Raw genomic sequence first — 24981 nt, forward strand, 5'->3', positions numbered from 1 at the left:
ATATTAATATTTGTTGACATTTACCTCCTTTACCAGGATCAATTGCTATATATTATCTAATCTAATATTAATTATATTAATAGTATTATCTTATATTAATTATATATTAATCATATTGGTCCGAGAATCATAAAACAAAGTAATTTTTACCCGATACATTGAGAAGTAGAGAATAAAACGCATAATTGAACAAAATTTAACGAGATGTTTTTAATTGAAAAAGCGCCATTCCTAGAAATGTTTTCCTTGGTTCCGTGATTTTTCAGTTGAAGACGATCGTTACTCCTGTGGGCTTTCCGAGATGTGACGAAAAGAACAGAACGTTATGTTAATGCTTCTAGTGGACTAGACTCGAAGAATTATGGGAACATATGAGGTTGATTTGAATATTTTATTGAACTATTGAATTTCATATTTACGTGGATGATTACCCCTCCTACATTTTTTGTAACATTGAAGATGTAATGTGAACAAACTATATGCTTGCACTGAGTGGCTCAACCTGTTCATAAAGCAGCGAAGCAATAGAATTTTCAAATTAGCTCTCAGCATCAACATTAATTTGTACTGTTGATTGATCATTGTCTAGAGCGACACTGAAACACTGAACTTATTGAATGCCCAAGTAGCTTTTCAGTATATCTTATCAAAGTTACATATCCAATACTGCCGAAACACCATTCCCAAAAGAAGAATCCACAGATTATACTATGCAGCACCGATCACAAAACGGCAAAAGAAAATCCGAAATCGATTGTGTTATAGTGGCGGCGGCTGTAGCAAACTGCAGTGCGATGAATTTCAGTTTTCAAACGAAAATCACAGCTCTCTCTACTGGAAAATACCTTCTTCCCATTCGGCTAGCAAAGTGTTGTCATTTGACGTAGTTTTTAATCCGTGAACAATTTAGGATTTCGCGAAAATTGAATGATGGATCGGTAAATCACCATCAAATAAGCCCGAAAACACATCCTAAATTCACACAAGCTCTCCCCCGGCAAACAAATTATGAGAATCATTTTTTTTTTTATTATTATGGATATTACTTTAGAATGCATCGAACTGTTGCATTCCGGTTTTGACTGTTATAAGGTAGGTTCAAAGTTTTTTTTTAGTGAAAAAATAGATCAAGTCGATCTATCATTCCTAGTGAAAGTTATGGCTTTCCTTTCAACTTGCCTCGGTGTACTTTATTGTAGACCTTGTCATTCAGAATACATTCAAGGCGTATTGCTTGACATTGAAATCTCAACTAAGTACTAATAATAATGACGCAAGTAACACTACGTTGAGAAAGCGAACGTTTGGAACGTTAGTGCCACTGAAGAAGGACATGGAGAGAGTCGTATGAACGGTGTGTGCCAACGATGAATCCCAGATGATTGTGTTTTCTTCGAATCACAAATTCTCGCATATTGTGCAGACGCCTAATATTGTTCCAGCAACGCTTGCGCATTGAATGTGTTTTATCAGGATTAATAACAATAGCGTGATTGTCGTTTTGTAATCCGAGCAAATGTTTTTTGACGAATTTCAATAATTGCGCCTCTAGACGTATTGAGGTTACTTGCGCATGTTGGATGAAAGTACGATGAAACCACTGACGTAGCGCCATCTGTCATTTATAAGCAAATAAATTCGTTCTGTTCGAAAAACGAACGACGGTTAAATTATTTCAATATTTTTTATACAAACATATTAGAATCACGATTAAAGATAGGGAATGGGGGATAAAATTTGGGGTTATGAAACCAAAATTGAAAAAAAATATTGAGAATTTTTTTTTTTTTGCATAGGGCCGTCTTAATCAGTAGGGTAGGGCGGGGCTTGTTGGTCATACGGGTAAGTTGGTCAGTGACGATATCTTGGAATCTGAGCGTCCAAAAAATTAGCGATCTATGGATGAAAAATACCGAATTGCTGATACAAAAAAATAATCAAATCGGAAAACCTTTTTATTAAGTAGGTTAAAAAATACGAACATGGCTCCGATTTCGCCAAAAATCATTCACGGTTTGCGCATTATAAAATGTGTTCTAAATCTGGTTAATAACCATTAAAAACATCGTCTCAAACGTAGAACAAAGCTTTATTGTACGTATTAGCTTTAAGTGTTAATGGAAATCACTTTCAAACTTATTTTGTTCAATTTTCATGAATATTCTTTTTCATATATAGAGGGGCTAGTTAGTCGCACAAATTGCTCGTTTGAGAGCAACGGATATAAAATTTTCAGGTATGCCGTGTTTCTTTACGCAAGCTGTAAACAAATATAGAAAGCATATGTTTTACTGCTAAACCCAGTGTATTTAAAACGAGACAACCACCACACAAACCACTTGCAATAAAATTGTCATATTTATATTTTTTGCTGTGAAATTTTCATTTAATATAATAAACGCTTACATTGAATATCAGAACTCACAATAATGCATTGAGTAATATAGCATACCTGGAGGCTATTTCTATATACTTTGGGGCGAACGGTACAAATGTCATCAAAACAAATGCAAGCAAGAATGCAAGCGGTTGTCTATTTGTTCATTTCAACTTTGAAGTTTTGGTTGTAACTGAAACCATATCCATGAAACTAATTGTAGAAAAGATATGTAACCGGAAAACCTTCGATTTGTGAAGTGGTCGTTTGAATGATCTAGGTTAATCTATTGTATAGTAGGGCCAAAAATAATAGAAATTCAATGTCACAATCATTCGAATTTTCGAGCGCAAATGAACTAATGTCTTCTAGAGACAATACGTATTTAGACCGCTCCGTTCGCTGAGACTATTTTCGGCCAATAGTTAGAATTTCATGGAATAATATCTTTTAAAAATCCTCGTATGCTATCATACTGAAATGTCTTCACATATTTCATAATGTCTTCAAAATGTCTTCACAAAATCAAATGTCTTCAAAATGAAAACATGTCTTCAAACCTGGCATCTCTGGCTTGCCACAAAGTGGAAAAGAGACGAAATCGCTAGAAAAGATTGTCTGACTAATTTTCAACGATGAGAATTTCAAATTTTCATTTTAGAGGCGAATGAACTGCAAAAGTTTAAAGCCTCTTAAAAACAAAGAAAGAAGAAGATTTTCATTTATTTGTTTTTTTACTTGTTACATGATATTAGTTAACTGTTTTTGTTTTGATTTAATTAATTTATTTATAATGAAGGAGACTTATAATGTAAAAACGCTTATTATTTGCTCAAAAACAACATGACTACTATTGACCAATTCGCCCCGTGTGTGGGGTTAGTTGGTCAACTTATTCTGAAATATAAAGACGTTAAATAAAAGAAAAATGTCAAATAATTTATTCTCTGGTTATTTTCCATTGATAGGGTAAAAGGTAAGCTTCATTGTGGTATATAAGATTCTAACGCAAAACTTCTTTCTACAAAGTTATAACCAAATTTATTCAAAAATGACCAACTAGCCCCGCCCTACCCTATTTAATATATAATAATCGGTACCCTAGTCGTATCATATATAGTTTACGACCTATTCTCATGCCTACCAAGTTTTTTTTTGTGGATAATTTCATCAAAATCAGTCAAGCCGTTTCGGAGGAGTTCGACCACAAATACCGGTGCACGAGATTTTTTTTTATATATAGAAGATATGTAAATTCATTTGTAATTGAAAAATATTGAATAATTTAAATAATCGTACTGATGGAACGAAGCTTCTAGTGGAGGCAAAACGCACAATTAAAAGTTAGTGATGCAAAGAACCTCCAATTCGCCGTCTCTTTCTTCTCTTTTTGTCTTTCCAGATCGGAAGAAATTCCCCGGCCAGAACGGGAATAGAACCGGAACCCCTGGCATGATAATGTGTGAGACAAACTACTGGCCTCAGAAGCACTATATCGGATAGTAATCAAATGGGAACTGAAGAAGACAGAATATTGACAATAGCTCAGAGCGGCCAAGTTGGATTTCGTGAATCGGATATTTGCAGTCATTTGTCATCAGTCAGGCCTGGCATTGGTCCACGAATAATCTCACGCTTCCACAGCGTTTGGAAACTGTTCAAACTTACAAAAAAATATGAAATTCTGATACAGAAAGGCAGCATGACCATCGATTTCGTAAATTGAGTTTTAGATGAGATAGAAATAGAAAACCAAATACGCGTTACGCAAATTGTCAAGAAACGATCTCGTGGACCATCCAGATTATCTAGCGCACTGCAAGCTTCTAAACCGCTACATGCTAGCGGTAAGATGTCCGTTTCTTCAACAATTGTTCATTCTTAATTTGTTGGAAGACAACATCAAGCGTCCTGATCTCCCGCAGAAAATTCATCTGAGCATCCTACATAGAATGCTGAGGAGTATCCAAACAATTACGTTTTCTTTCTACATAACGAGATATGGTCACAGCATTCCACTGAACGCATGTCTAATACCCAGTTTACACAGTGCAAGCTAGCATCCGAATCGACTTAGATAATAACACGACTTAGATAATAACACTTCAGGGACCGCAAAGAAAGCTGTACGATATACGCCTTGGACCGCACGTTTTGGGGCAAACTTCTAAGCTTTTTTTGTTCGGATTCTATGAATGAGATCGTTTCCTTCGGTGTGGATGAGAAGATGGCGAGCCATCGGTAAACCTTGTTAGATTCTTGGCAGACCAAGTATTTAACCATCAAGTTATTTCGTGATCCATCGCACTGTGCAAATATTTGAGCCTTTTAACACCGTGCGATTGACTGATCTGACAGTCAGACCGGTAGAGAAAAGAAGAAACAATTAATCGATTAGCATTTGTTCCCAATCGATGCGGACAGTAGCTCGCTCTCTGTAAACTATTGGCTTGGTATATGTGCCACCAATACGTCGTATACGACGCATACACCAAAGTTCTTTCGAAATAAAGATTATATTTCTTATAGTTCTTACAGTTCATTCGAAATGAATTTGATAATATTTATTAAGTTGAACACATCGATAACTATTCGGATTTAGTAACAACTCATGACTCCCAGTTGCACAGGTTAGTTGCGCAAATGGTACAGCGCTGGCTGTTCGCACCGGCTGCACTACTGCATGTGGCATCATTATTTATCTCTTGTCGAGCACACCCACGTCGAACAATCTGGCGATTATTTACTGGTGAAGAAAAATAATTGTCTATAAACAAAGTTGATCCTTCCAACATATTTACATACCAACTGTTTCAACCGTCATACAGACAAATTGATTGTTCCACTGGGGATCTACCTCATTAATCCTCTCGAAAGGTGTAACTGGGGGAGTTATCAAAGCACCTCCGTTCGATGTACTCGTTAAGAATGGATAATCGGTGCCAGGGTGATTTGGCGGGGTTAAATTTGGTTCCCATGGTTGAACAGGAGCCACATCTGCGGATCCTCCGGGTAGATTCGGTGGTGGTGGTGTTAGTATTGGTTGACCAGTGGGAAACTCTGGAGCAGCCGTGATATCACTACCGCTTGGAGGTGTAATGATCGGCGATTCGGGCCATGTTCCAGTTGGACTACTAGACCCAGGTATCATCGGTTGATCGAAGCCGCATGGTTGCACAACGACAGGGCCAAGGTTACAGTCGTCGCAATGATAACATAGAAGTTGAGAACTGGCGCCTGGATGGAAGAAGCAAATGTTACATGGGTAATAATTGAGAGGTGCCTTTGTGAGTCTTCATTCAAATTTTCGTCTTGTCGATGCATGGTTAACACTTGAATGCTTACCTGCTATTAGCAACATAGACAACGCCGTAATTATTCTCAACGCCATTCCTACACTGCAGTATCACCGCTCGCCACACTCAAGGTTCGATTGTTTCACTATTGATACTCAATTCATACTGACCGTAGCTGATTTGTTGCAAGAAATTATAATATATCTCTTATCAGACAGCCAAACCCAGCGTTCCGCTCTGCCTGGCACCTATCTATCTATCTCGCAGTTGGGCTCGTTACACGTATTGGCAGGTTTCAATTATGCAACATAAAAGTGACACACGTTACGTTATTGATATGCTCATCCCCATTGTCATCGTAAACCGTGTGATGGATAACATTATTACGAATAATCGATTTCAAGCGCTCCTCCAATAGGATGTTCTTATTTTCTGTGGATTTTCAAGCGTTAGAATTATTAGAGATTCATTCAATTTTTGAATTGGTTCTGAGATCCTCTGGTCGAGGCCGCATTGCGTCGATCGAAATAGTTGGTTGTCAGAAGGAGCAAGATCTGATCGGAAAGGCGTTGAAGGTACAACTTCCAATGCACAATTTCCGAAATATTTACTTACTGATATAGCGCGGGAAGCGAGGGTTGAAATGCTTTTGACAATAGAAGAGAAGTTCCAACCTCGGACTCGTGACCTACCTTAAAGTAGATCGATTTGTCGGTTTTCAGTCTATACCGTCAGAACCAGTTAACATAGAGAGTTTTCTTATCTACTTCTACTCTACGTAACATTTATTCATTAAAATTCATCCTATTTTTTCTGTAATCAAAAATAGGGTGACCAAAATTGTCGATGAAATAAAAAATCTAACTTTCTTATCTTTATAGATAGAGGTAAATATAGTTCAACAATGTTGTAGTCCCAGTTATTTGAGACATCTTTGTAGAACAAAGTTTTTTTCTATCTCTTAAACTAACTGATATAGCGCTTCTTTTCTAAGTTACGTTAAGGTTACCATGAAAAAACTGTTTTTTGCTCTAACTTTTAGATTTAAAATTCTACATACAAACTGTAAAAGGAAAAAGTTTATTTCGGTGCTGAGGTGCGTCTTCGTGATGGTTGCAACTTCGATTTCGAGCTCGTTGAGAAAGACACGAGCTCGATGGCTTTACTCTTGAGAGCAGAGATGCCAACCTTCCTGATTTTTCAGGATTTCCCAGACCTTTTAGCGCGTTCCCTGATACCCTGACGAACACTCAATTTAGCCTAATTTTTCCGGAATGATCCTGATTTTTCCTGATTTTTGTACTCTTTACATTATTCGTAATAAATACTCTGGTTTGCATGTCAAAGTTTTCTGTCATGATAGTTCTCCGGTTCACACTTGTATATATCTAACATTAAGATAAATTCTCTAGACGCAAAGCTGTATCTATTTTTTTATCTCTACCCTCAATTGTTTCGTGGCTGTCCAAAACAGTGCTAGAAAATTTCATGAAGCCAGATTGTCTGACGAATTTATGAAATTACAAAGAGATTAAGTTTGAAGAACAACATTGTCTTATTGAGGATAATGTGTAGGTAGATGTATTCCCAGAGTTATCAACACGTTAAGCACAGCGACGGTGAGCCTTTTGGTAGGAAAGCGCTGACTGACTGGGACTGACACTCACAAAATAATAAAATGAAAATATATACGGTTTGTTTTCGGTTGTTTTACGAAATGTAATTACTTTCTAGTCGAATTTCGAACTATTTTCTATTTATACAAAAAGTGTCTTTGGGAACTGGGACCCACACTGATGTTGTGCAAACGCTCTTGATGCGGGCTGACTGGAAAGCGCAGCAAGAAAAAATCGAGGTTTAACGTGTTAATGTAGGAATACGTTTTGGAGTATAGAGTTACTCAAGGAAACAAATTTATATCCACAGTCAATATAAAAAAATTTCATATTTAATTTGTTCGTCTGATTCAAAGTAGAATCAACTTCAATTATGGGACTATGGTAAATATATAATCGTACTTAATATCATTTTTTTTATTCCATTTATTTATTGAAGGCTCATTAGAATTTTAGCTGTAACAGAGCCGAATTTTAATCGTGTACATGTCACATGGTTATCATATCTATAATTAACACATTACACAGTTGCCATTCGCCAGTTCTTCCATTATCCAGTTAGACCACCGGACAGCGGAGACAGTAGATTGATCATTGTTGAGTTATTTATAGAACAGCAGTCCGATGTTTCTTGCAGAGCAGAGCAGTTGTATTATTTCGACCGTGGATCGGATCTCCATCGCTGATGATTGTTGCCTGGACGTAGCTATTCTGTAACAACACAAAGATGGTCAATGAGGGCCCTGAGTTTTGAACTTACGATCGATCGCTTACTAAGCGAACGCGCAACCAATGTGGCTACGGAGACCCCCGTACTTAATACCATAAAAATTAGGAATAATTCAACAAGTCTTCCACTGCTGATATGCTTTCCTCATTTGTTGAGTAAAGATTCATTCCAAAGCATGAACGATGAATTCAGTGAAAATTTGAATATTGATTTCTCTTCAATTGACTGTAGTGATCCTGTAGGTTTTTCGGAAAAATTATAAACGATCAAAAGGTTAGGTGAAACATTAGCGTTTCCGCTTATGCGAGGATTTATACCATGCTTCTTAATTCTTTTGCATATCCGGTCTTCGCCCGAAGAAAGATATACTCTGTTTCTGGTGGGATTTGGAATGGATTCTGTATTATGAGCTACTACCAAGCTTCCTGTTTCTCACATGTATAGCTCGCAGCAGTTTTCGACGAGGAAGCAAACATGTTCTGGGAGGATAGAATATCTAAGCTGCGTGAAAGATGGCGGAAGATTGTGAAACAGCACTATGGATATAAAATTAAATTATAATACTTTGATGGAAATTAATTTTGTGTTTTCCCAAAAATCGACATTAACTTTTCGGACAACCCATGTTGGCAACCCTGCTTGAGAGAGCAAGCATTCCAGTGTGCTATTCGTGTGATGTTACGGTCCATGCTTAGAGACGTGGGCAGCCATGTGCCATGTGGCAGTTTCGTGTGTCGTGCCCGAAGATTAAATATTTCGAGCATTGGGTAACGTTCCTGTGGATCCGTTTGTAGCGGTCCCATTCAACCACAATGTGGACCCATCCGCCTACTCAAGGCAAGTACTGCGATTCAAACAATTTTTATTCTTCTGATGGACCTGATGGAGTTCCACACGGAACTTTTGGAGATTCTTCAGGCAGGACGTGTTCTTGGCTAGACGGACGAGATTGAGTTACAGTACGTATGGAGCTGATCGTACCACTTCATTTCGTAGACATGAACCGGAATGAGTCCGTTCTTCTCGATTTTGGCCGATAGGTAAATGATGTGCATATCGTGGAAGATGTGCAGCACCACATTGAGTGGTTTATCGACCTCGATGTTGTGTAAGAAATACTCACAGTTCCGCTGTTTTTCGCACCTCTAATACGACGACGTGTATAGCTCGTGACAGGCTCATCAAGATCTTTACACTATTGCAGATGGTGCACTTCAGACCCTTCTCGATGAAGAAAACAATAAGCAATGAGTCCATCCGGGAAGCCTTCCACATAGATCGGCGACAGTTTTTTCTTCTTTTCTACCTTCGGTTCATCGTCGTTCTCGAGAGCAGCGTATTAACTGTTGGTCGACACACCCAAAATTGATTTTTAGCTCATGTTTTGTCATCCTGATTTATTACATTAAATAAGACAGGAAATGTCATGACTCTCAAATACTGGTAAGCATTTGTATAATATACATGGTACAGCAATATAATTAACAAAAGCAATACAGCGAGCAAAACAAAAGACAAATAAGTTTTCCGCAAACTTTGCCACATGCACGATCCAGACCGAGATAGATATTTCTCTCCTTCATGCGCTCCTTTTGGCGTAGGACTACGTCTTTCATTTCTATACCGGGGTGTAAAATCAAAGTTTCGAAAACGAAAGCGTTACGCCGGAGACCGAGATTTTGAACCTTAATAGCTCCTAAACAACTGAACGAAATGGAATGATAAACACTTAATTCGAAAGACAAAATGTCTACGCGTTATATACTTGTTACTTTTGACGTAGGATTACGTCTTTCGGGAACATATTGGGGTACAAATTGAAAATCGAAAATCGAGTACATCGTGAAAATTGTCCAATTTCAAACGCTTGTTGCTCAGTCGTTTCATGATGGATTGATGAAATTTTTGCGTCAATCGATTTCGGCACTCAATAACTTTTATATTTTATATTTATATTGAATAAAATAATATTTATCATGAAATTAATTGTCGAACAATTGAAAAATCTCAACCCCTATCCTAACGGAAATACCCATTTCTGATTGGTCAAAATTGACGACACATGCGGCGGATCCCTAACAGAGACATCAAAACCAAGCTGCCTGGGGGGAATTAGCATTGCAAATACATAAAAGTAGGGGGAGCTTTTGCTCCCACCAAAATGTGTTCCCTAACAGAGACATATGTGCTCCCTTGGCCGAGTGGTTAGCGTCATAACTAACATGCCGGGTGTTCGGGTTCGATTCCCGTTCTGGTCGGGGGAATTTTTCGTCAAAGAAATTTCCTCCGACTTGCACTGTGATCACGCGTATTCTAGAGCTTGCCACTCAGAATGCATTCAAGGCGTGTTATTTGGCATAGAAATCTCAACTAAGTACAAATAAAAATGACGCAAGTAATACTACGTTGAGACGGCGAAGTTCCTCTAGGAACGTTAGTGCCATTGAAGAAGAAGAAGAACAGAGACATCAAAACCAAGCTACCTGGGGGAAATCGGCATTGCAAATACATGAAAGTAAGGGGCATTTTTGTATTGCAAGTAAGGTGAGTGATACGAATAATTTTAGCAAATAAAATTCAAATTTGGAACTTTAATGTTGGCTGTTTCGTGAAATATCATATTAATGACCGATCGTGTATTATGAAAAATTTAGCACAAGTGTAAGTGTAAAATTGTATATGGAAGCAGTTGTGTTAAAAATGACTTGATATATGAAGCGATGTATTCCAATTTTCATAAAAAAAACCAAGGTGTGTTCCCGCTCAAGAACGGGTCGTTTGGTTCATGCTGTCTGTTTTGTTGTGTTCATTTTCACCCAAGGAAACTTTATACGGTGAGAAAAATTGGAAAATGAAGAAATATTAGAAAAACAATACCCAACAACCAAACAAAACGGCCCCTTTCAGGGCCACCAAATCATTATCGTTTCGACTGAGCTGTGGACGCGACCAAATTACTCACTCGCTGATGTCTTTGGCATTGCAATCATTGCATCAAACTGACGCCATTGCATTAATGTTTTGAGCTACACAATTGCGAATCATCAAGCTAGGTAATCGTCAGCTCACCAAGAAAATAAATGTTCTGGAATTTTGTCAGTGATTTCTCGCGTAACTTTTGAAAAGGTCCTATGTAACAAATGTAAACAAATCGAGTTAATGGATGCACACGATTAGCTCTCAATCATTGAACGCATTGCGAAAACAACCGTTCAAGTATCTATCCTTTTCACCTTTTTATCACCGATACAAAATATGTCCAATGTACAGATTCTAATTTTAAGCACTCAACTGTTACTTCGGACGCCACTCTCCTCTGACGCTCAATACGTCCGAAGTAACAAAGCAATCAAAACAAAACGAAGTTCCGGTCTTTAACTTCGTTTTTCTCGATTTGATGTGAATGTTACATAGGACCTTTTCAAAAGTTACGCGAGATTTGGTTTCACATGACAGTAGGAAAACTGTCTTCACAAAGGATGACAGTAAAGCTAATCTAGACTGGCAATACTAACAGAAAGGGCTTTTGTTGAGAAAAGCGCAAAACAGAGATAAGTGTGTGTATATTTAGTTGCTTCAAGTCATCGATATATGGATATTTGTGTGCGTATGTGCGTGCTTCATAACCCGTACGTAAAAATAGTGCATATTCGCTACGCTGAAAACCCAACAAGGAAGGGAGATAGCGGAAGGGAAATATTTACGCTACGGTATTAGTAATGAATCTCTGCTGAGGCAAATATTCAGCCTTTTTCCAAGCAGTTTGTTTGTTTGTTTGTTTGTTTTCTGTCATCATAAAGGCTTCGTTGGTGCCTTTGACATTGCATCAATGCATTGAATTGACGCTATGGTGAAGCAGGTGTTAAGGTTTTGTACCTAAAAATTATTTGAGGAATACCAAGTTATTCAATAAGTTATAACCTCCTTTTATTTTTTTTTTGGGTGCAATCTCAAAAAAGATGAAAAAAGAAAAAAGAAAGAGATGACTGCTTGCATACATACAAACATTTGAAAGCGTTGGGGGACAGATGACATTATTTGCCTGTTTGACATTTCAAGGCACGAAATGGCATGTTTTCTGTCGAAAATGAAATGTTACAACATGTCGAAAATCACCTAAAAATTTCGTTCCTTTTATTTTTCTTAAATTTCTTTAATTTTAATTTAATTCGGCGTCTTCAAACACTTTTGATGATTTTACACAATCCTCGTTCCTCACATCAAAATCACCATTTTGAATGATGACAGTCACTGTGTATAGAGTTTTGAATATTAAAGCGATACAAAATTTATTATCATATAACTATCTAACAACAGAATTTACAGTTCCTACAAATTACCCAAATATCACTATAGATTACAAAGACTCCATGCGCAAAGCGAGCATCGCTCATACGGTTGATTGCTGGTTATGTTTGCACATGTTGTTGATACGGTTTGATCACGCTTAGTGCATCCTCGATCCGTTATACGCCGATTATTCACTGGAACATGGAGAAAAACATATACTGTCATAAAACATTTGAAGTATATAGTATTGAAAAACTACTCTTACCTATTCGTTCAGTGGAATAACAGATGTAGACTGGTACGGGAAGATGCTTTTGAACAGAAGGTATGATAGTCGATTGTACCTGTGGCCACCATGTTGGTGGTGTCAGCGTTGGATTGGTGACGGTAGGTGTCACCGTTGGCCAGGTTGGCCAGATCGGCGGAGCTGTTGTAATTGGCGTCGATGGCCAGGTAGGTAGTGTAGGTCCGGTCGGCACCGCTGTGGTCAGAGAGGGCGTCGGCCAAGTAGGCTGTGCTGTGGTCAATGAAGGTGTTGGCCACCAGGTGGGCCAAGTAGACTGTGTCGTGGTTAGTGAAGGCGTCGGCCACCAGGTGGGCCAAATTGTCGTGATAGGAGGGGCTGTAATTGGTGGCGTGATGATAGGTGAGTTCGAGGGTGTTGTTAACGGGGGTGTAATTATAGGCCCACTTGTTGGACCGGTTATCGGGGGAGTAACTATGGACGATGGGCCGATTATAGGAGGTGTTATTATTGGAGAGTTTCCGTCATCGCTTTTCAGAAATGTGACGATTGGAGAGGCTGGAGTGTGAACTGGAGACGGGGAGAAGGAAACAGTATCGATTGAAGAAGGAAAAATAGTCACTATTCTAGTTTTACCACGATGTAGCAAAGATGAACAAGCTATGCAAGATGAACACAGTTTACATATGTTTGGAAATGTATCGATAGCTAACTGTTCCTTAATTGTTGGGGACATATTGTACATATCGTTGCTATACCTGTTTCAGGACCACAAGTGGCACATGTTGGGTCTGGACTCGTCGGCAATGTAGGCGTGAATGTTGGGGTCTCTGGTCCGCACGTGGGACATGTTGTATCTGGGATTGTGGGCCAAGTTGGCAATGTTGGAACTGTCGGTTGCGTAGTTGGATCTGGACTTGTCGGTAGAGTCGGCCAAGTTTGTGTAATAGTTGGATTGGTTTCAGGGCCACATGTTGGACATGTAGTATCTGGCCACGTTGGTAGTGTTGGTACTGTTGATTGCGTGGTTAGTTCAGGACTTGTCGGCAGAGTCGGAGTAAAAGTTGGACTTGTTTCAGGACCACATGTTGGACATGTAGTATCTGGCCACGTTGGTAGTGTTGGTGCTGTTGATTGCGTGGTTGGTTCAGGACTTGTCGGCAGAGTCGGAGTAAAAGTTGGACTTGTTTCAGGACCACATGTTGGACATGTAGTATCTGGCCACGTTGGTAATGTTGGTACTGTTGATTGCGTGGTTGGTTCAGGACTTGTCGGCAGAGTCGGAGTAAAAGTTGGACTTGTTTCAGGACCACATGTTGGACATGTTGTATCTGGCCACGTTGGTAGTGTTGGTACTGTTGATTGCGTGGTTGGTTCAGGACTTGTCGGCAGAGTCGGAGTAAAAGTTGGACTTGTTTCAGGACCACATGTTGGACATGTAGTATCTGGCCACGTTGGTAATGTTGGTACTGTTGATTGCGTGGTTGGTTCAGGACTTGTCGGCAGAGTCGGAGTAAAAGTTGGACTTGTGTCAGGACCACATGTTGGACATGTTGTATCTGGCCACGTTGGTAGTGTTGGTACTGTTGATTGCGTGGTTGGTTCAGGACTTGTCGGCAGAGTCGGAGTGAAAGTTGGACTCGTTTCAGGACCACATGTTGGACATGTAGTATCTGGCCACGTTGGTAATGTTGGTACTGTTGATTGCGTGGTTGGTTCAGGACTTGTCGGCAGAGTCGGAGTAAAAGTTGGACTAGTTTCAGGACCACATGTTGGACATGTAGTATCTGGCCACGTTGGTAATGTTGGAACTGTTGATTGCGTGGTAGGTTCAGGACTTGTCGGCAGAGTCGGAGTAAAAGTTGGACTTGTTTCAGGACCACATGTTGGACATGTAGTATCTGGCCACGTTGGTAATGTTGGTATTGTAGGTTGCGTGGTTGGATCCGGACTTGTCGGCAGAGTCGGAGTAAAAGTTGGACTTGTTTCAGGACCACATGTTGGACATGTAGTATCTGGCCACGTTGGTAATGTTGGTATTGTAGGTTGCGTGGTTGGATCCGGACTTGTCGGCAGAGTCGGAGTAAAAGTTGGACTTGTATCAGGACCACATGTTGGACAGTTAGTGTCTGGAATAGTAGGCCATGTTGGCAATGTTGGTACTGTCGGTTTAGTGGTCGGATCTGGACTTGTTGGCCATGTCGGCCAAATGGGCGTAAGAGTTGGGCTTATTTCAGGACCACATGTTGGACAAGTTGTGTCCGGGATTGAAGGCCATGTTGGTAGTGTTGGCAATGGATTTGTCGGCAGAGTTGGCGCGTAAGTTCGACTAGTTTCCGGTTCACATGTTGGACATGTCGGATCTGGAGTTGTGGGCCAAGTAGGCAAAGTAGGTGAGGTCGACGGCGTAGATGGGTCCGGACTTGTTGGCAAAGTTGGCGCTGGAGTTGGACTGATCTCCGGCTCACATGTTGCACAGGTTGGATCCGAAGTTGTTGGCCATGTAGATAATGTAGGTGAGGTTGATTCTACGGTTGACTCTGTGTTCGTTGGCAAAGTAGATGTGGTCGATTCCGTAGACGCATCTGGACTCGTTGGCAAAGTAGGTGAGGACGATTCTGTTGTTGGATCCGGGCTTGTTGGTAAAGTTGGCGTTGGAGTTGGACTGGTCTCTGGTTCACAGGTTGCGCAGGTTGGATCCGGAGTTGTTGGCCACGTTGGTAAAGTAGGTGAAGTCGATTCCGTAGTTGGCTCTGGACTTGTTGGCAAGGTTAGCGTTGGAGTTGGACTGGTCTCCGGTTCACATGTTGCACAGGTTGGATCCGGAGTTGTTGGCCACGTTGGTAAAGTTGGTGAAGTCGTTTCCGTAGTTGGCTCTGGACTTGTTGGCAAGGTTGACGTTGGAGTTGGACTGGTCTCCGGTTCACATGTTGCACAGGTTGGATCCGAAGTTGTTGTCCATGTAGGTAATGTAGGTGAGGTTGATTCTACGGTTGACTCTGTGCTCGTTGGCAAAGTAGATGAGGTCGATTCCGTAGACGCATCTGGACTCGTCGGCAAAGTAGGTGAGGACGATTCTGTTGTTGGATCCGGGCTTGTTGGTAAAGTTGGCGTTGGAGTTGGACTGGTCTCTGGTTCACAGGTTGCGCAGGTTGGATCCGGAGTTGTTGGCCACGTTGGTAAAGTTGGTGAAGTCGTTTCCGTAGTTGGCTCTGGACTTGTTGGCAAGGTTGACGTTGGAGTTGGACTGGTCTCCGGTTCACATGCTGCACAGGTTGGATCCGAAGTTGTTGGCCATGTAGGTAATGTAGGTGAGGTTGATTCTACGGTTGACTCTGTGCTCGTTAGCAAAGTAGATGAGGTCGATTCCGTAGACGCATCTGGACTCGTTGGCAAAGTAGGTGAGGACGATTCTGTTGTTGGATCCAAACTTGTTGGTAAAGTTGGCGTTGGAGCTGGACTGGTCTCTGGTTCACAAGTGGCGCAGGTTGGATCCGGAGTTGTTGGCCACGTTGGTAAAGTTGGTAAAGTCGATTCTGTAGTTGGCTCTGGACTTGTTGGCAAGGTTGGCGTTGGAGTTGGATTGGTCTCCGGTTCACATGTGGCACAGGTTGGATCCGGAGTTGTTGGCCATGTAGGTAATGTAGGTGAGGTTGATTCTACGGTCGACTCTGTGCTCGTTGGCAAAGTAGATGAGGTCGATTCCGTAGACGCATCTGGACTCGTTGGCAAAGTAGGTGAGGACGATTCTGTTGTTGGATTAGAGCTTGTTGGTAAAGTTGGCGTTGGAGTTGGACTGGTCTCTGATTCACAGGTTGCGCAGGTTGGATCCGGAGTTGTTGGCCAAGTTGGTAAAGTTGGTGAAGTCGATTCCGTAGTTGGCTCTGGACTTGTTGGCAAGGTTAGCGTTGGAGTTGGACTGGTCTCCGGTTCACATGTTGCACAGGTTGGATCCGGAGTTGTTGGCCACGTTGGTAAAGTTGGTGAAGTCGTTTCCGTAGTTGGCTCTGGACTTGTTGGCAAGGTTGACGTTGGAGTTGGACTGGTCTCCGGTTCACATGTTGCACAGGTTGGATCCGAAGTTGTTGGCCATGTAGGTAATATAGGTGAGGTTGATTCTACGGTTGACTCTGTGCTCGTTGGCAAAGTAGATGAGGTCGATACCGTAGACGCATCTGGACTCGTTGGCAAAGTAGGTGAGGACGATTCTGTTGTTGGAGCCGGGCTTGTTGGTAAAGTTGGCGTTGGAGTTGGACTGGTCTCTGGTTCACAGGTTGCGCAGGTTGGATCCGGAGTTGTTGGCCACGTTGGTAAAGTTGCTGAAGTCGATTCCGTAGTTGGCTCTGGACTTGTTGGCAAGGTTAGCGTTGGAGTTGGACTGGTCTCCGGTTCACATGTTGCACAGGTTGGATCCGGAGTTGTTGACCACGTTGGTAAAGTTGGTGAAGTCGTTTCCGTAGTTGGCTCTGGACTTGTTGGCAAGGTTGGCGTTGGAGTTGGACTGGTCTCCGGTTCACATGTTGCACAGGTTGGATCCGGAGTTGTTGGCCATGTAGGTAATGTAGGTGAGGTTGATTCTATGGTTGACTCTGTACTCGTTGGCAAAGTAGGTGAGGTCGATTCCGTAGACGGATCTGGACTCGTTGGCAAAGTAGGTGAGGACGATTCTGTTGTTGGATCCGGGCTTGTTGGCAAAGTTGGCGTTGGAGTTGGATTGGTCTCTGGTTCACAGGTTGCACATGTTGGATCCGGGGTTGTTGGCCATGTAGGTAATGTGGGTGAGGTAGACTCCGTAGATGGATCTGGACTCGTTGGCGAAGTAGGGGAAGTCGATTCCGTAGATGGATCCGGGCTTGTAGGCAATGTTGGCGTTGGACTGGTCTCCAGTTCACATGTTGCACATGTTGAATCCGGAGTTGTCGGCCACGTCGGCAACGTAGGTGAGGCCGATTCCGTGGTTGGATCCGAATTTGTTGTTAAAGCTGGTGTTAGATCTACACTTGTGGGAAACAACGTCGTAAGAGTGAAACTTATTTCTAGGTTACAAATAACAGGCGTATAATCAGACATTGGTGAATGACTTTGTACAGTTGATGACAGGGTTGATTTTGAACTTGTTGGCGGAATTGGTATAAGTGTGAAAGTAGTACCTGTCGGGAGCGTGGGTAATGTTGATATGAAATCATCTCCGCACACTACGAGAGTCGATGGATTTATGTCGCAATCCCTACATTCATAGCACAAGAGCTGTGTATTCACTAAAAAATGACAAATTTTCCATTTAATCACAATCCTCGAAAAATTAATAATAAAAAAGAATTGTAGTTTTGATGTACCTGTCTGAAAAATCACTGCACAGATTAGCAACGTGACTTGAAACCACATGGCCACCATTCACTATCTGCGATTCGAATTTTATACACCGGACGCATCGAATAAAACAGAACAAATGGTTCGCTGATTGCAAAGTATCTTCAATATATTGTTTGGGCATTTCCCTATCAATGCCTTATCAGAGTGACGAGAAAAGCATCTCGTTGATAGATTGCTTATTTCCATGCAAATATAAGAAGAGCAGACAGGGCGTGTAAAGGATAGAAATGCTTGAAGAGGTGTATGTCTGACTCATAATAAATTCTTAGTAATAATTCCAACGTCATGATAATTGAAAATTTGATTGGACAGTATCCTATGTTATCTACACTACGACATTGAAATCTTTAATTTATTCGCTGTTGTTTAGAAATCGATGCCCAAAGTGATGAAAAAAAGTGATTCAACATGTTCATGAATATTGGCAAATCTCCAGTGGGTCAAATTGGACAATTTGAAGTTTTATCAATGTATGTTATGAAACTAAATGTGAGACCTTCTACTTCTATCAATGTTTAGGAGTTTTGACACACCCACCATCTTTGCGAATACGCTGATAGGTTCTAAAAAGCTTGTCTGGCAAAATTGGTTTTCATCCAAATATCAACAAATTAAGATGTTCAAAAAGTTTTGAATAAACTATCTATAATGCTCTATTTCTTTTACTATTTTTAATAACCTGTAGTCACTATAATATTATTTCAGGATAAGCAATGAATGCTCGATGCAAAATAAAAATAAAATTGTCAAGTTCAGGAAATCTTTACCATAATATTGGCTTCGCTGATATCGGTGTTATCAAGTTTCATCAATTCATCTTTACGGAACGAAACCATGATAAACGTTTTCGCAATGAAACATCAGATACATTTTTTCATCTGTTTTGCTCTCAGTTATTCGTACACTTGCAACATTTCACGAAAACATCCAATGTTATCTAAACACCGCCCATCACATTCTCAGTTCAATAGCTTCACGATTATTTTTTCAAACATTGCCTAAAGCTTCTGGTTCGGCGATAATAAAAGCTATTCGATAGAGCAAGAGCTTGTTATCGCAAGCTAATGTTCCTGAGGTGAAAAGCTCCCCTAGTTATTTCGAGCGTTGCAGGAAAAAAAGGCTTTTGTGAATAAAATTAGACTTCTTGAGAGTGTGAAAAATGATTACTAAAGAGCTTGAGGAATTATTGAGAGATTGCACGGTGGTCAGAGCATGTTTGTTAAGAACAAAATATTGGAATCATAATCCTGAAACAAAGTTATTTCTTTCCATACTTTAACGTAACATGCTTATATACTGAATTAATTTCAACCTTAAGAATATAATTTGTAAAAAAAATTCCAGAAAAAGTAGAAGGGTCTGAGCCTAGGGGCACGGACGGAAGTTTGACGTAGGACTGTGATTGTTCAGAACACTTGGTCATTTTAAATGTAGTTCTTTTCATTGTTCAGAAATCTGTTAGTTTAACTCTTTTGAACTCTAAATAGTAGCCCTGAAAAGGGCCGTTCGTTGTATGTACTCATAACCTTCAAACGGTTTGTAACGAACAAAGAAAGACAATAAGCTTCTGGCAGGAAGTTCAACTGTCTAACTGAAAATGATTAATGAATATCAGTGGGACACATAACAGGGTGAAATGGTAGACGAAGTTGCTTTATTTTTAATGGATAGCTATGGTATTGTGATTTATTTCCATTGTCTTATTCTTATTATTAGGCATCAGGAGCAGTAGCTTTTTCGGTGAAATAATGTTCGTTTGCAGACTATCACAATTAAGTTGTATTGGTTCTACTGCTCAATTTATCATAGGAGGAATTGAGTCATTGAGAATTATGAATATGAGTCATGAAGAATATTAATATTTCATTTCGTTTCATTTTTGTGATGCGATGTAATGCCGATCTCAATAAGTCTTCGCATGATAATCGCTGCCTCCTCCTAATTAACGAAATATCACTGTATGGGTGACACTTTCCTCGTTGCTTTGATAAAATCTTGCATGAAATTTGAGTGATGCATGAAATCTTGCATATGATTACTTTAACATCTTGCTAATTTGTTAGATAGAACGAATTATTTCACGCAATTTTGTGTTACATATAACATTCATGGGAACGAAGTTGAAAGAAAGAATACATAATACATGATTTACCTTCGCATCCACTCGCAAAACATACCTCTTTTATTTGTTAAATTGCTCAATTGTTTTATTGTTTCCACTGTTGATGTCTCAGGCGAAAAAAATGCTGGATAAATTTGCCGTTTAATGGTATAGATTATAACATATATCGTAAGAAGGATTCTGCGTAATATGCATTTGAAAACTCTTGATAAATGTTACATTTTTCGTAGAGTGACCCCCCTATATAGAAATCAAAGACGTAGTCCTACGTCAAAAGTTTGTTATATTCTCAAGCATTACTTATTGGCTAACTTACAAAATTTGTCGACACTTTAAACATGGCATTTGGAAAATAAGATGTTAGAATGTTTAAGCTCCTTGAATGCTTAGGTATCAACTGATATCGAAAGATGTTGCAAGGTCAGGCCAAACGGTTACATTGCTATTCGCATGGTACTTCGAAATGAAACGGACAACTTTTGGTATACAATTGCAACTGTAGGTTTCGGCTTTGACCGTCAGGCTGGTTTCGTCCTTTCTCACTAGTTGATGGTCACAGTATGACAATTGGGGGAACTAGAAATATGCAACGAGCCTCACTTTGTCGGTTGAAGGTATTCTACGAGATATTTAATAGTTATCACAATAATGTCTTTCTTAGCATTGAAAAAGTATTTAACAATCTTGTACATCCGTTGCTTTGGGTTAGGAAGAGCTGACGAAACTGTTTCGTCAGCGGTTTCTAACTCTCTGCCCAGGGAGGTACAGGTCGGACTCGATTATATACATTTTTTTATATTTCAAATATGACTTATTTCAAGCGAAAATGAAATATTTCAACGTTAAAAAGAAAGTTTTTGACGTAGAACTACGTCTTTCATTAAGGGTGCCAAATCAGAAAACAGGTCACGTTTTTATGAAATAAAGTTAACGTTAATAACTCTTTTTGCCGCTAACGGATTTTGGCGATTTACATACCAAACGAATCGGGAATTCCCTAAGATTTGTTTGATATGCTTTACAATTACAATCCCATAGTCTGTATATGGTTTAAATTGATGAAAATTGGAAGCATTCGCATGTTCTCATACATTTGTTCTGTCCATTTGTGTGCTTTCCCGAACAGAGCTGTCAATAAAGAGCAACTTATCCACGAGCAACGAAGGGGAAACCGTAAGAGTAAAGCTCCGTGAACAAAGGAAAATAAGAAGAACGAAGGGGAATATTTGCCTAGAGTATAAACAGTGGATCTCGCTGAGGCAAACTTTCATTCTTCGTGGGGAAATCGACTGAACAATATCGTTGCCTGGCGAGCTGGACGGCGAGGGATCGAATGCCTTTCTCAAGACAATGGTGGTGGAGGAGTAATATGATGGATAAAGTAAAGTTTCCATGGGCTTTTTGAAGGTTAGAGCCGAATGAACTGAAGAAGTTTAAAGTCTCAAGCAAGGAAGGAAGGCAAACTGCTATGATTGACGATTGTTTTGTGTTGCAAATTATGCAGTCGTAATGATAAATATAAAGAAGGAGGGGAGATAGCGGGAGGGAAATATTTACGCTTGGGTATTGGTAATGAATCTCTGCTGAAGCAAATATTTAGCCTTTTTCCAAGCAGTTATCATTGTTTGTTTTCTGTCATCAATGCATTGAACTGACGCTATGGTGAAGCAGGTGTTAAGGTTGTGCACCAAAAAAATATATGGGGAATACTAAGTTATTCAATAAGTTATATTAAGTTATTAATTGATTTGGGCTCGCGTGCCAGTCGCAAAACTGCTTTCAACTAGGATTGCATTTGCGCTTGATCATAATTAAGCAGTGCTACTCTTTTCGAGGTTGTTGAGATTAACAGATAGAGTTTATTTCGTTTATCTAGTCACCAAGAAAATAAATGTCGTTGTATGTGATTTGGTTTTGCTTGCCAGTAGCGAAACTATGTCCACTAAGGATGACAGCTGCGCTTATATCGACCATGTATTGTTCTGCGAGCACAAGAATGAATCAACAAACAATTATCGTCAAATGATTCTACATTGAAAAAAACATTTCAGGGCGACCAAACCAGTAGAATAGTTATTTTAAAATTTCGTTGCATTATAAAATAATATCTGCAGTTATAAACAAGCAATTTAAATTAAACCACAGCGTAGTTCTACGTCAACAATGCGGTCGTGTCTTGAACACAACCTCCTATATTTTTTTTATCCTATTTATTTATTTATTAGACTCATTAGCATTTTAGCTGTAACAGAGCCGGGTTTTAATCGTGTATATGTTCATATGTTTATGTTTCTATAAATTGTAAATTACACAGTAGTTAGTAGTAGCCATTTAGGCGTAAGGGTATTCTATTTGTTCTTCCATTATTCAGCAGATCGGACAGCGGAGACAGTTGATATTGATCATTGTTGGGTTATTTATAGAACAGTAGCCCGATGTTTCTTGCAGAGCAGAGCAGTTGTATGGATGCATCGATCTTATTTCGACCGTGAATCGATCTCCATCGCTGATGATGGTTGCGTGGACGTAGTTATTCTATAACAACACAAAGATGGTCAATTGAGGGCCCTGAGTTTGAAACTCACGATCGATCGCTTGGTAAGCGAACGCGTAACCAAGTGGCTACGAAGACCCCCCTGAAAGAAAGTTTATTAGCTATTATTATTACAGTGGAGGGAAAATCTTTGATTGATAGAAACATTCATGTTTATTACGTATTTTTCGGATAAAACTAGGAAAAATACCTTAAAAACCACTAACTCTTAACTTTTTCACTTTTAAAATGTTACTTAAATCCACTGATTTGGAAGTTACACAACTGTATCCTTAGAGAATTTTCTCATCTTTCGAATGAAAGCAATTGAATTGTTTTATGTAATTGCGTAATTTTTCATTTAGAGTCAGTTTAAGGCAAACAAAGCCCGAGACAGGAAAAAAAAGTTCAAAGTTCAAGTTCAAAAAGTGTCATTGTTGAAATTCGAACACATTCGTAAAAGGATTCTTTTATCAAATATGATCCCCTATCACCTACTGGAAGAATTCGGATTTTTATATAAGAAAGGTATTTTATGACTTTGAGAGGATGAATCCAAATTAAATTTTCTTTTTTTATTCAAAAAATGAAAAATATATGTACAAAAAACGAATAAAAACAATTTTTTTGACTCGATTATATACAGCTGCTGACCCGCAAACGTTGTTCTGCCATATTATTTATTTATAGAGAATAGTTTGGTTTGTGAAAATAACGAATTTCGAGAGAGTTTGTATGTTATCGTTCAGATCTGTAAAAATTATCTAAATGATGATTTTCACATCGAAACATATATATGCGTACCTCTTATTTTCGAATTTTCCCTTTTTATTTTAAATATCCTTCTTATATATATAAAGATATGCATAGCCAATTTTTTCGAATTTTTCTAATCTCAAATATTTTCCAAAGTACTCTATCATTCTAATTTGGGTGAAGACAAACTCAAAAAATATATTGACCGTGCTGATCTGATCAGCCGTTCTCCTGTGATGATATTTTACACATAAGTGGGGAAATCTCAAGTCTCAAGCGTAAACGAGATAAACAGTACGTAAAGTTTCGGAGAAGTAATTTAGAAAACGACTGGAATAGGTACACTGCTTTGCGGAACATGTATTCACAAGCCTTGAAAAAGACTAGTTGTGAATATATTCAGAGGAAAATCGAACAATACCAGAATAACAGCAAGGAGTTATGGAAAATATTGAAAAGTTTACTTAACACTAAGAGTAGTTTATCGCGGTCCATAACTTTCGATGGTTCAGAAAAACATTCAGAACAAATAATAGCGGAAAAATTCAACAGTTATTTTGTGAACAGTGTTCAGCTGATTAATCAAAGTATTGAATTGGTCAGTGCACCTCACGAAATAATACAGCCGATGAATAACAATTGTAGAAAAGAACGTTCTCTACCCATCACATTTGCAGAGTTGAAAGATATTTGTTTTTCCTTGCAGAAATCGGCTGGTATCGACAATGTCAACGCAAAAGTGATTCAAAATTGCTTTCATGTTATTGGACACGAGTTGCTGAGCCTGATAAATGAATCATTGCAGCATGGGCACGTGCCTAAAGTTTGGAAGGAATCTTTTGTGATTCCTATCCCCAAAGTTAATGGGACGGATAAAGGCGAAGAGTACCGTCCTATTAACATGTTGCACACAACAGAAAAAAATTTAGAACTTGTAGTAAAAGGCCAGCTGATGAAATTTATTAACAACAATAACTTGCTAATACCAGAACAGTCGGGATATCGAGAGGGACTCACTCTTGTGAGACCGCTCTGAATTTGGTGTTAGCAAAGTGGAAAGAGAATATCGAGGCTAAAGAAACTGGATTTGGAACGCGCCTTCGAAACAATTTCTAGGGCCATATTGTTACAAACATTGAAGTGCAATGGAATTGTAGGGACTTCATACAAATGGTTTGAAAGCTATCTGTGTGATCGAACTCAAAGGACTCGTTTCAACGATTTTATTTCTGCTCCTATCGGTAACACACTTGGTGTACCACAGGGGAGTGTGTTAGGGCCCATTTTATTCATTTTGTATATCAATGATATGCGACGAGTCTTACGTTTTTGTGATGTTAATTTGTTCGCGGATGATACTGTTCTGTTCATCGCATCTAAGGAGTTAGATGAAACCGCGGCACATTTAAACGAAGATCTTCATTCTCTCGCTCGGTGGTTGAAATTTAAACAATTGAAATTGAATGTTAGTAAAACTAAATACATGCTCATTTCTTCATCAAACTCCAGATTCGATAGTCATTTTGAAATTGATGGTGAGACAATTGAACGGGTTACAGAAATCAAATATCTAGGAGTAGTTATTGATGACAAATTAGCCTTCAAGTCTCACATTGATAATGTCATCAAAAAGATTGCTAAAAA

The 24981-nt window shown here is 39.3% G+C and overlaps 2 protein-coding genes across 3 annotated transcripts; both read right to left on the minus strand.

Moving 5' to 3' along the window:
* Nucleotides 1-4961: 4961 nt before the first annotated feature.
* Nucleotides 4962-5940, minus strand: LOC129776632 (uncharacterized). Its single transcript, XM_055782377.1, has 3 exons — nt 5723-5940; nt 5183-5614; nt 4962-5123 (listed from the first exon to the last, which is right to left on the minus strand). The coding sequence occupies exons 1-3, from the start codon at nt 5766-5768 to the stop codon at nt 4987-4989; spliced, it is 615 nt and encodes a 204-aa protein (XP_055638352.1). The 5' UTR covers nt 5769-5940; the 3' UTR covers nt 4962-4986.
* Nucleotides 5941-12277: 6337 nt separating this feature from the next.
* On the minus strand, nt 12278-17995 carry LOC129776622 (mucin-2-like). 2 transcript variants are annotated; one of them, XM_055782356.1, is made up of 5 exons: nt 17890-17995; nt 17704-17811; nt 13312-17547; nt 12575-12931; nt 12278-12503 (listed from the first exon to the last, which is right to left on the minus strand). In XM_055782356.1, the coding sequence occupies exons 1-5, from the start codon at nt 17945-17947 to the stop codon at nt 12370-12372; spliced, it is 4893 nt and encodes a 1630-aa protein (XP_055638331.1). In that variant the 5' UTR covers nt 17948-17995; the 3' UTR covers nt 12278-12369. The 2 variants fall into 2 exon arrangements, with proteins under 2 accessions (XP_055638331.1, XP_055638330.1); XM_055782355.1 differs by having other exon boundaries at nt 12575-13123.
* Between the last annotated feature and the right edge of the window lie 6986 nt (nt 17996-24981).

Source organism: Toxorhynchites rutilus, chromosome 3, assembly GCF_029784135.1.
Source record: "Toxorhynchites rutilus septentrionalis strain SRP chromosome 3, ASM2978413v1, whole genome shotgun sequence".
Classification (NCBI taxonomy): Eukaryota; Metazoa; Arthropoda; class Insecta; order Diptera; family Culicidae; genus Toxorhynchites; species Toxorhynchites rutilus.

What these genes read in the sequence shown, in the direction of transcription:
- LOC129776632 (XM_055782377.1), bottom strand. Translation starts at nt 5,768, where the DNA reads ATGGCGTTGAGAATAATTACGGCGTTGTCTATGTTGCTAATAGCAG. An exon ending in GTCTATGTTGCTAATAGCAG is followed by an intron (nt 5,615 to 5,722) that starts GTAAGCATTCAA and finishes TCTTCCATCCAG; the next exon opens with GCGCCAGTTCTCAACTTCTA. An exon ending in TATGACGGTTGAAACAGTTG is followed by an intron (nt 5,124 to 5,182) that starts GTATGTAAATAT and finishes TTTCTTCACCAG; the next exon opens with TAAATAATCGCCAGATTGTT.
- LOC129776622 (XM_055782355.1), bottom strand. Translation starts at nt 17,947, where the DNA reads ATGGTGGCCATGTGGTTTCAAGTCACGTTGCTAATCTGTGCAGTGATT. An exon ending in TGCAGTGATTTTTCAGACAG is followed by an intron (nt 17,812 to 17,889) that starts GTACATCAAAAC and finishes GTCATTTTTTAG; the next exon opens with TGAATACACAGCTCTTGTGC. An exon ending in CACTTGTGGTCCTGAAACAG is followed by an intron (nt 13,124 to 13,311) that starts GTATAGCAACGA and finishes CCCCGTCTCCAG; the next exon opens with TTCACACTCCAGCCTCTCCA.